The sequence below is a fragment of the Pygocentrus nattereri genome, chromosome 24 (assembly GCF_015220715.1).
Source record: "Pygocentrus nattereri isolate fPygNat1 chromosome 24, fPygNat1.pri, whole genome shotgun sequence".
Lineage (NCBI taxonomy): Eukaryota > Metazoa > Chordata > Actinopteri > Characiformes > Serrasalmidae > Pygocentrus > Pygocentrus nattereri.
This window is the reverse complement of record NC_051234.1, coordinates 2,774,089-2,786,208: the sequence shown is the minus strand read 5'-3', so window position 1 is coordinate 2,786,208 and position 12,120 is coordinate 2,774,089. Positions and strand designations below refer to the sequence as shown.

The 12,120-nt window shown below is 41.0% G+C and overlaps 1 protein-coding gene across 3 annotated transcripts in view; it reads right to left on the bottom strand.

Moving 5' to 3' along the window:
* csmd3a (CUB and Sushi multiple domains 3a) overlaps nucleotides 1–12,120 on the bottom strand; it is a 534,059-nt gene that overhangs the window by 257,275 nt on the left and 264,664 nt on the right. For all 3 annotated transcript variants that reach the window (XM_037534188.1, XM_037534189.1, XM_037534190.1), the window contains exons 25-27: nucleotides 10,784–10,910; nucleotides 6,963–7,165; nucleotides 5,296–5,487 (exon numbers count right to left, since the gene is read on the bottom strand). In XM_037534188.1, coding sequence (XP_037390085.1) covers nucleotides 5,296–5,487; nucleotides 6,963–7,165; nucleotides 10,784–10,910 — 522 coding nt within the window. The remainder of the gene's footprint in view (nucleotides 1–5,295; nucleotides 5,488–6,962; nucleotides 7,166–10,783; nucleotides 10,911–12,120) is intronic.

The following is a 12,120-nucleotide window of genomic DNA, read 5'->3' as shown; positions in this document are numbered from 1 at the left end:
TGTACATATTGCAAATTTCTCTTTATCTTTGTTTTAAATTCTTAAAGTGTTTGTTCTTTTACATAAATGGTTGCAACTGTAACAACAACTGCAATTCCCCTCTGGGATCAATAAAGTACTCTGATTCTGATTCTTAGCTAACATCAGCCATTTGGTTAAATTCCCACCAATATCTACATGACTGAATAAACGACGTGTCAAATGAAAACGATGACTTATTTATCATCTACAGTGCCTCCAGCAGGTCTCGAGAAAGCTGTTCAGCGGGCGAATCCGGAGCCGTACTGAGCCCGATTTTAAAATCAGTAGGCAAAAAAAATTTTGCTACAAACTCTCAGTGCTGGGTGTCACTTTAACTCCCGACTGAAAACTGAGCCACGTTGATTTGACCTGGTTATTTGGAACAGAATGTAGAGAGCGACCGTTCTTCCTCGTGCATCCAATAACTGAGCGTTTGCACACTGTTAGAAATGAAGGCACCATGCAGGCACATTTTTCGTTCAAGGTACAAACAATGTAAGAGGACCCTCAAAGCTCCAGCAGTGGGTTTAAGGTCTGATTGTGGAGCTTAAATCAGGTTCTCCAGGTGAAAAGTTGGTATTTGTTCCTTTTCATAACCGAATGTTTTAAAACAGAGCAGTAGAATAAAAGCCTGGAGGCGAGGCGGGGTGTGTGGAGTCAGTCCAGCTTAGAACAGATCATCTCAGTGGATTATGGTTCAGTTATGTTCCCTGACTAAAGTAGTACTGAATATGTAATATAAGATAGCGTATGATTCGCTACAGTCAATTACTATTATCAGTAATGTCAGAACTTCCCAAATAAAGTATTTCCTAATCGGAAGTTACTGGGCAGTATACTAAAAAATGTCAAATGTAGAGGTCATTTACGCGCCCAATAAATGCTGGACTGAAGCAAACGTATGAAGATAATCACATACGTGCTTATAACATATTAATAAACACACTGCCAGTTTAACTGTAACGGAATCCATCCATCCATCCATCCATCCTCCACTGCTTATCCGAGTCGGGGTCGCAGGGGGCAGCAGCCTAAGCAAAGAGGCCCAGGCCTCCCTCTCCTCCGCCACCTCCTCCAGCTCTTCCGGAGGGATACCGAGGCGTTCCCAAGACAGTCGAGAGATATAATCCCTCCAACGTGTCCTGGGTCTTCCCCGGGGTCTCCTCCCCGTCGGACATGTCTGGAACACCTCCCTAGGGAGGCGCCCAGAGGCCATCCTTACCAGATGCCCGAACCACCTCAACTGGCTTCTCTCAACGTGGAGGAATTCTGACTGTTTTTGGTGCCACATAAACTTTAGAACTGGGATAGTTAAGTGTTGTAGGGACGCCACGTTGCATATACACTATGCTATTATGAACACCCCTGACTGACCGGTGCCTATGCATGGCAGCAGAACTCTAAGGGTTTGTTGTTTTTTTTTCTCTCCCCCGACAGGAATTAAGTCTAGTCCAACACTACAAACCAATTCCAATAGAACACCACTATTTACACTGTGACTTAGCCTAAGCCCAAGCTTAATCTGGGTCCAGGAAACCAATTAAGCAAAGGCAGACAGTGTAGCAAAGTCAAGCAGTGCTGCCAAGTGAACCGAGACCTGCAGTAAACTTTTACTATTATTAATGAATGAGATGTTTGAACAGTGCAAAGTATTTAGGACGTGGAAATATCTCCAAGAATATGGTGCCTGCATTGGAATTTCGGGGGAATTCATTTGTTACCCGCGGTGCTGTGTATTTTCACAACATCAACACCTACTTGCACGCAAAGAAAGCATATGTCAAATCAAGTCAGCCAAAAAAAACGCTGCCTTGTGTTGGCAGCAGCCCGCAAATGACAAACTTCATCATCTTCACATCATTTAGTCTCACATTACTAGCACACACTATGAATTTGGAAACAGAAGCTGGGAGCGCTTTGATGACAGCTGTCAGACAAAATAGTTCTCCAAAACTGCAGGTGCTTGCAGAATTCCCGTAATTTCCTGGTGACATTTATCATGGGACAACTCCTCAGCAAGTAGACTGAGCAAGTGCCCCAGTACGCCTGCGTCTGAGTGCTGACCGGGTGCTGGATCAGATATTTCTGTCAGTGAGATTTATTATTACGGGCCTTTTTATAAGTTCTGAAAGAGTGAAAACTCGTTTCCGGACGCCTTTTAAGGCATTCTGCCGGCCCTGACAGGTGTGAAATGAGGCGCCCCCGATATTCCCCAAGTCTCAGGCGAAGGTTTCTGCAAATTGAAAAGTCGCACCGATAGGGATGCCGATCTAGGCATATTTTAACGGAGCCGTATCAGGTGCATTAAGTCCAATCCAGTTCCAATGCTTTGTTAATGCTGTTTTAGGCCACTGCGCTCTATTTATGCCACTGCAGAGGTGGCATAACAGACCTTATATGCAACTTGAATCAGTGAAGCATGCTTTCAAAAGTTAATAAGCGGTTCGCAGGGTGGAACTTTGGGGAAAACAATCTTCAGCCCAACAGCCTCTGTTAAAGGGACAGTAATGAAAAATGAAGCCATCACTACATCTGCTTACATTAAACATGCTTATTTGCATTCTACATCAGGGCTGCAGTAAGTAAGTCTCTAGTGAGAATTTCCACTAATTCTAAGACTAAGAAAACTTCTGATGTATCTTCAAGGTGGGAGTACCTTCTGAAAAAATACATCTGTTTTTGGATTTGGCTTTAAAGCGCATTTTTTTTTCTTTATTTTATTTTTTGTAGCTGGCTACCTAAATATGTTACCTCAGTTTAGCTCCTTTTTTCTGCCTGAAAGGATAAAAACACTTTATTTTGCGCTGGATGCAGACAGAATTGCCGTTTTCCCTGACAGCAGAGGTAAGCGTTACATGAATGCTAGCTTTTTTGTATTTATTTGCCTGCAGATCAGTGACTAGGCATGTTAGGGATTACCAGTGGCTGCATGATACACTGCATAATTAATCAAGAGACCCTTATTAGTCCCAAATGGGGAAATTTCACCTCCGCATTTAACCCATCTGTGTAGTGGAACACCACATACACACTAATGAGCACACACACACACAATAAGGGGGCAGTGAGCACATTTGTGAGCGTTGGGCAGCCCAATCCGCAGCGCAGTTAGGCGTCTTGCTCAAGGCACCTTAGTCATGTAATGTCAGCTCTGGGGATGGAACCGGCGACCTTCTGGTCACAAGGCCGGTTCCCTAACCTCCAGCCCACGACTGCCCCCCACGCTGGCTATCGCACTGAGAGAACACTGATCGCTATAAAACAGAACATTCGGTCATCTGAGGAATATAATACACTATAGTTTACTGCATAACACAAAAACTAGCACATTAAACTCTATTAAAACTCTAAAATCTGCACTGCCAGTGTTTGGACTGCATGGCTATTACAAATTTAGCAGTAAGAGTAACGATGTGTTCAAAGCTAAAACAGAGCAGCTTACAAAAATAGTGAATTCACACCACCATTAAACGATCATCTTACACAAACGTACCACTTGTTCAGAACGTATCATACAAACCAAGAGCGGATCCACTCATATTTTATTTTTTTAAGTTTTACCTGAGTGACTAAGAGCACTTAAGTGGTCAGCCGTGACTTCTGAATTCACTAAGGAACATACATGACATGAATCACAGGCTAAATTCACTCTGCCATCCATCGTTATGAGAAAGACCAGAGAAAACAGCAATGATGCAAAACAAAAGGTGCCTCAGCTGTCGAGAAACTCAAGCTCCCACAGTTTGCCAGACGTTACGGGAACTTTCAGCAGGACTGTGTTCTGTGGTCAGAGAGGACCAAAATAACGATTTCTGGCAACAAACACCAGACTGTCGGGCCGTTTTCCTTCTGAAGACCCTGGGCAAATTTCAGATACATGGTAACACAGACTCCATCGAGTACAAGCAAAAGTAAAATCAAAGCCTGACTGCCTCAGCCAGGATTCTGGGCCATGACTGGATCCTTCAGCAACGGTGATCCAAAGCACACAAATCAACACAAAATCAACACAAACGTAGTTCACTGACCACAGAATTAAGGTTTGGCCTTTGCCCTTCACCTAAAACCCAGAAAACCTGGGGAATAAGCTGAAGAGGAGAGCCCACAGCGTGGGCAACCTGAAGGACCTGGAGAAGTTCTGTATGAAGAAACGGCCTCAGATCACTCACTCTATTGAGCATTATAGGAGAAGAGCTGTTACCTTTGCAAAGGGAGGCCACAACAAGTATTTTATATACATATACATTATATATATATATACACATATATACACATATACATACATATATACACACATATATACATACACACACACACACACACACACACACACACATATATATATATATATATATATATATATATATATATATATACACACACACACACACACACACACACACACTGTATATACACACATTTTTCAATCTGTCTCTCTTTCCCTACATTAATTACCCTAAACAGATTTTAATATAGAAACAGGATTCCCTTGTATTGTTAGCAGTAAAGTCCAATGAGGTCCACGAGGCGAGCAACCAAACGCATTGCGTAGTCTTTATCTGGACTAAACCATATCAGGAAGCAGTGACAGATGACAAACTTGTTAAAATGGATTTTAACGTTAAGTTTGGACAGAAATGTATTTTACCGTCATTTTGTTTAACCATGATCTTATGCCAGCTGTCATCGTCGGTATAAATAGATATGACTGCAGTCCAACACATTCATTCATATAAATATTCTGCTTCCACAGCAACAACTCTAACAGTAATATCGCAGTAATAAATGTACACGTTGGATTTGGATACAATACAAATTCTGCAGCTTGGACCCAAACACTAAAAAGGCAAGCTCCGCCCCTGGATGGTCGGGGATTTTACACTGTCACTATGGTAACATAGCAGGCACAATAACCAGGAATATGCACACACTGAAGACTTAACCTATGCGCAGAAAACCCTTACTAAAAAAAATCCTGCGGATAGGATTGCGACTTTGTTACCTTGGCAACAATGTTAGTTAACATAACATGTTGTTATGCAAATAGGTAATTCATTTGTTAGTTGTTTTGGTCATCGACGGTCAGTTCGCAGCTCTCACCCTCACTACCTTACTTAACACGGCAGCTAATATAACACAGCAAGCACAGTCATTTGGAAAGTTGACCTTTCTTTAGTCTTCGGGTCCTTTAGGACTGTAAATGGAGTGATGGACTCAGGAACAGAATGCTCTCAGGCTAAATTTCAGGCTTCAGTGGCTCTAATCCTTACTCACCGATGCAGGTAGGTGGGCTGGGCTGCCAGTAGTATCTGTTTTCCACCTGGATGCAGGTGATACGCGGCTCCCCCTGTAATTCATAGCCAGGGTCGCACACAAAGGTCACCGAGTCGCCCGGCTCTTTCCCCTCGCCGCTCCGCGTGCCGTTCATGGGCGTGCCTGGGTCCCTGCAGGCCGTCGCCACAGAGCCTGTGAAAACAACGACAACAGCCGCCGGCTGAGTGGGTCTGATGCTTTACTCGCCGGCTCGGCAGGAGATGACATTACCACAGGCGCCGAGCCAGAACCGTCCACCCAGCCCTGCGGAGCGTTTCAGCAGGTGCCTTCACACTCCCCCAACCCCTCCACACACATAATCTATCTAAACAGTGGAGAGTTTCCAGTCACCGGATCCTGGCAGCATTTTCAGCCCATTCGGATTAAGATCATTTAGCGGAAAATGAATGCCTCCTGAAAAGCCGTCTCCAGGTAATGCTAGCTGTGTGCTTGGTCTTTGACTCGGGACACAGGGGCCAGATTCACAGAAGTAGTAGTAAACATTTTTTAACTCTTATTCCTTCAAATATTTCTCGTTTCCTTACACTATTTCTTCCCTTTTCTCTTATGACCGCTGCTAAGAACAAGAGCTATTCTTAAAAAAAATGCTCTTGCCTATTTTCTTCATCTTATGATATGATAGCCTTATTCTTATCTTAAACGGAGAGAACAGACAAGGTAAGCCTAATGTTTTAGTGATAACTGACAAACGGTGTCATTTAAACTACAGTTCTTCCCTGGTTGCCAATACTCTGGTAGTTTTGTGCTTATTTACATGCTCAATAACAATATTGCATTTCTACATAGAATTTAATTGTATTTACATTTTTTTGTTTTTGTGAATAACACTGACGTACAGCTCACACCACAGGCACCCGCAGCTGACTAGCTCTATTTATGAATCACAACATGCAGTAAACATCACGTTACATCGGATACACACACTTAAGTTAGTGATTAAGACTTCAAAGTCAGCGTCTTTCGCTTATGACAATACAGAGTGAACCGGTTAACTGAAATACAAAATAAAGGCATGGCTGGAAAACCAAAAACCAAAATCTGAAATGCTTTCAAATGCACTTTAAAATAGAAACAACATAAATAGGTGGTTGGTTAGTGTAGTGGGTAACATCTCTGCCTTCTACGCTGTAGACTGGGGTTCAGTGCCCCGCCTGGGTAAACACCCTATACTATACCAAGAAGAGTCCTTGGGCAAGACTCCCAACACCGCCTTCGCCTACCTGTGTGAAAATGATCAAACTGTAAGTCGCTCTGGATAAGAGCGTCAGCCAAATGCCATAAATATAAATACTGGTCGCTTCCCCAGTATACTTCTCAAATAATAAATAATTACTGCAAAATTCAACTTTTTAACGTTTCTGATAATCAGCTTGATCCCTGTCACCCAGAATGCACCGTTTTCTGCATTATTTATAGAATACGTACATTATTTATAGAGTACGCTATTACAGGTAATTAACAACCTAATTCAGGATTACTGGGATCTGGAGATAAACTAAAGTGGAATATCTAGATCACTAAGCAAGCAGTGAGGAGCCCGGCACATCGACGCTGATCTCGGCTCGCGTGCATTTGCATTTCACAAACAAGAAGTAGTGGTAGTTTACTTGAGAAGTCGATAGCGAAGCCAGACTTGCTGATGTAAAAATCTGTCTCGAACTGGATGGTCACTACGTTGAGCGTGCTGTGTATCCCATCAGGCAACAGCGAGCCGCTCACTTCCTTCAGAGCCATCTCATTCTCAGGACGGCCGTCCCACACCTTCAGGATGTCATGAGATGCCTCCGTGTCGAACGCTAGAAACTGCAGGCTGTAAAACAAAAGAGGGAAACAAGCGAAAGATCGACTTCACTTAAACTGTCCGATTAAAATGTAGATTTATTGCTATCGACATTCATTCATTTTATCTAGTGGCTTCCCTTTTTCAACAGGCAAGCAAACAGCTGAGCTCTTCAATACCGGTAAACAAGTTAAGCAACAAGAATGAGACAAAAGCCAAACCGACGCTAAGCTTAAGAATGCTCAGAGGAGCTGGGGAATTGATTTACTGCTCTTGGCCTCGACACCGGTCAAGGCAAATAAAATCATGGTCAGTTTCTGGGTCTTGGCACGAATGCTCTGGGTCTTGGTCTTAGATGAAACAGTCTCCACACTCCTCAGACATCAAAAACAAAAACAATAACCAGTAAACTACAAGTGCTATGCTTGAGTATCTAGAGCAGAGATCACTAATAGGTGGACCGCGGTCAGAGTCCGGATCCATATGCTGTCCTGTGCGGACCTGGACCTATAACCGATAAATATGGAGAACTATGTAATTTCAGCGGGGTGGTCCTGTTTTAATTGGCGTAGCTTTTCTAGTCTTTACGGTAACTTTAGCAGCCTGGGAGACTCACAGACCAATCGCATTCCTTGTAAATATCACACGTGACCCTACTCAGCCAATCAGGTCTGTGCATTATGATGAGCAGTGAGACTATAAGTGAGTGACGCCACACAGGGGAGGGACGAGGAGAGAAACAGCAGTCAGAGAGGAAAGTGAGTCAGAGGGAAGTTATTCCACATGACGTGATCTAAAAAGAGAAAACTGACAATAAATGTTGTTGAAATCTGACCGAACTGGACTTTATTTGATCTGATGTTCAGTAAATGTTGTTGAAATCTGAGCAAACTGGACTTTATTTGATCTGATGTTCAGTAAATGTTGTTGAAATCTGACCGAACTGGACTTTATTTGATCTGATGTTCAGTAAATGTTGTTGAAATCTGACCGAACTGGACTTTATTTGATCTGATGTTCAGTAAATGTTGTTGAAATCTGAGCGAACTGGACTTTATTTGATCTGATGTTCAGTAAATGTTGTTGAAATCTGAGCGAACTGGACTTTATTTGATCTGATGTTCAGTAAATGTTGTTGAAATCTGACCGAACTGGACTTTATTTGCTCTGATGTTCAGTAAATGTTGTTGAAATCTGACCGAACTGGACTTTATTTGCTCTGATGTTCAGTAAATGTTGTTGAAATCTGACCGAACTGGACTTTATTTGATCTGATGTTCAGTAAATGTTGTTGAAATCTGACCGAACTGGACTTTATTTGATCTGATGTTCAGTAAATGTTGTTGAAATCTGACCGAACTGGACTTTATTTCATCTGATGTTCAGTAAATGTGGTTGAAATCTGACCGAACTGGACTTTATTTCATCTGATGTTCAGTAAATGTTGGTGAAATCTGACCGACCTGGACTTTATTTGATCTGATCTTCAGTAAATGTTGTTGAAATCTGACCGAACTGGACTTTATTTGATCTGATGTTCAGTAAATGTTGTTGAAATCTGACCGAACTGGACTTTATTTGATCTGATGTTCAGTAAATGTTGTTGAAATCTGACCGAACTGGACTTTATTTGATCTGATGTTCAGTAAATGTTGTTGAAATCTGACCGAACTGGACTTTATTTGATCTGATGGTCAGTAAATGTTGTTGAAATCTGACCGAACTGGACTTTATTTGATCTGATGTTCAGTAAATGTTGGTGAAATCTGACCGAACTGGACTTTATTTGATCTGATGTTCAGTAAATGTTGTTGAAATCTGACTGAACTGGACTTTATTTGATCTGATGTTCAGTAAATGTTGGTGAAATCTGACCGAACTGGACTTTATTTGATCTGATGTTCAGTAAATGTTGGTGAAATCTGACCGAACTGGACTTTATTTGATCTGATATTCAGTTCGACTGTATAAGATGCTGATATTCCTACTCGGCTACTTCAGTAAACAGTATACGGCGCTGAGTCACGATGCAGGTCAGACATTATGATGTTCCAGACCTTCGCTTGAGGATATTATCTCTAACTGGAGCTCATTGAATTTTAATTAAAGACCTCCGATCTCAAATCTCAAAATGCCAAAGTATTTCCAGGATGTCAACATTTAATTGTACTTTTCATAGTAAAATTCTGTATTTAGAATATTTTGGGGGGGGGGGGGGGGGGGGCGCAACATAAAACAGCAAAATTACTGTGAAACTGTAACTGAAAAGACCACATAGTGGTGCTACTGCAACAAATGAGATTTACCCCCATTGCTCTGTAGGAATAAAATGCAACTTCTAACTATTTTGGTAGCTTTTCTTTCAGTAACATCGATGGAATATATCTCAATGGAAACATGTGTGATTTAAAAAACCAGCTAATTACTCTCAACAATAAATAAGTCAAATGTAATTAACAATAACTAGCTACGTAAGATTAATCAATCATTTTAACCATTTGTTCATCCAAAAATTACACATTGCAGAATTAAAAAAAAAAGAGCTAAATGCTGTAACAGTAAATCAATCAAGTGAGATGAAATATTATGATTAACTATATAAAATGTTATATTACATAGATATATTAATCAATTATATAAGATTAATTACACTTAATACAACCATTTGACAACCCTAAAATATGAAGATTGCAGTAAGAATTCCGTTGCTTACTGTCAACAGTAAATAAGACAAATACAATTAATTACAAATAACTACAGAAAATACTGATTAATCATGATTAAATATTTAAATAGTTTGATAGTCCTAAAGATACAAATTGCAGAATTTAAAAATCAGCTGATTACTGTCAATAGTAAATGTCAAACGTGATAAATCAAGATTATTTATTCACTGTGATTATTCATAATTATTTCAATTAATTGACATCCCTAAAAATGCAGATTGCAGTAACTAAAAAAACCATCTGATTAATGTCTACAGTAAATCGGACCAACGTGATTACACTGTATAAATACTGTAATTAATCTCGATTAACTATCGGTCGTGTGACAGGCCTAAAAAATTGCAGATTGCAGAATTACAGCTGTTTACTGTAAACAGCAGCATGCAGCTACATTAGTCATTTCTGTGCATCAGAAAACTTTAAAGTTACACATTATACCCAATTACTTTAAAAGAAACCTAGTAATTTACTGTAATTTCACAATCCAATGTCTACTCACACACTAAACTCCGTCTCAGTCTTGTGGGGTCCTGGTCTTAATCTCAATCAGTCTGGTCTTTATTACAGGTCTGTGTCTTGATCATGGAATGTAATAGGCAGACGTGTCTAATCTGAACACTGAATTCCCTGTTCCTCTTCTGGGTCAGTGCAGCACCCATCTGCTAAACTTCAATTAACTCCACTCTCTCCCTTGTAATTCCTTGCTGATTCCCTTTTAATCAGCAGCCTAAATACCTGTTTTAGCTGTGGCTCAACTTCCCCAGCTTTGATGGCCCTTTTTGTGGCTCCGGCCGCGATTCAAAGGTGCCTAATGAGATTTGGCAGGATGATCTTAGTGCAAGCGGGAGTTAGTCCCAGCCTTGATATCTTCTTGATGAACTTGCCGTGTAATATTTTCACATGTCAGTAATTAACGAGGTACCTGACAGTATTGCCCGAGTCCACTTCGATGGTCCACGTGCAGCGGAGGTTGTTGTCGTACGGGAAGGGATATCCAGGAGATAATATCCGGCCGGATGATTCACCTTTGAAACTTCCACCACACTCCGCTACAATAGATCAAAATAAATGGGTTATTAGACGCCGCTTCCACTCGCAACAGTGATCTATATGCTCCTTAGCCCTTAGGAGGCGCAGTTATTGCTGCCGATGACGGAGGCATGGTGTAATTATACATTAATTACTCTTATCTTTCAATTCATACTCCATGTGTGTTTGTAAGGAGATGGTTTATTACGCTTTGACAAAAAGTAAACACACTGTGCCGTCACATCATTATTGGCATGAAAGGGCATGTTATTAAGATACTTGGAGCTTTTACCACAATGAATATTGAATATAATCATAATTCAGTATGTGTGTCTAATGAATATGTAGACAATGAATGTTGTAACTATTTATATTAATTAAATAATTATAATTATTTTGGACACAGAGCAAAACAGAAATAACTCAACCTCTAAGCTCGAAAGCTTACTATGTAGTCAATTAAGTAATTACGTTTAAGTAGTTTAATTATATAATATGGAGTACTGTGCAAAGACAGAGGCCACCTTTCATTCATTTCCAGCCATTTAATACAAGCCATTCATTTTTCAGGAGATACTGGTGAGGAGATCAGATAAAGTAGTTCGATTAAGAAAAACAAAAGTTTCATAAACTGAACTTCAGAAACTGGGACTCCTAACAACCACCTGTAAGACCTGGTAAACAACCGAAACTGTTCCCAGCTGACTGTCACGACTGGCCCCTCCCAGTCCTGTCCATGTGCTGTGTTTTGCTTTGGCCCATGTGTTTTTGTTTTGGTTTTTAGTCCAGCCTCCTCGTTTCATGACTCCGCCCCTGATTGTCTCCACCTGTTTCCCACCTGTCCCTCGTTCACCCTGTGTTATTTAAGCCCTGTGCTTTGCTGGTCTTGGTACTGTTTGATGTACTGTTTGGTTCGGTGTTTCCGTGTTTATCATGTCTGTACCCCGAACAATCTGTCTTGGCTTAACGAACCTGGACTGCCTTGACCCTGACTTTGGATTTTCCCGTAATAAATCTCGCTTATCTCAGCACATGCGTCCGCCTCCTCGCTCCACGTTACACAGATAAACAGCACTTACAGCTTTCACCTTTGAGAAACCTCAACATCACTGAATGTGTGTGAGATGACTTCAAATGCGAGAAGCAGAAAATGCAGCCAACTTCCAAGACTGAACTTTGGAGGTGTAGATATCTTTGGAAAACTGAAAGCAAATAACTGAAAATAACACT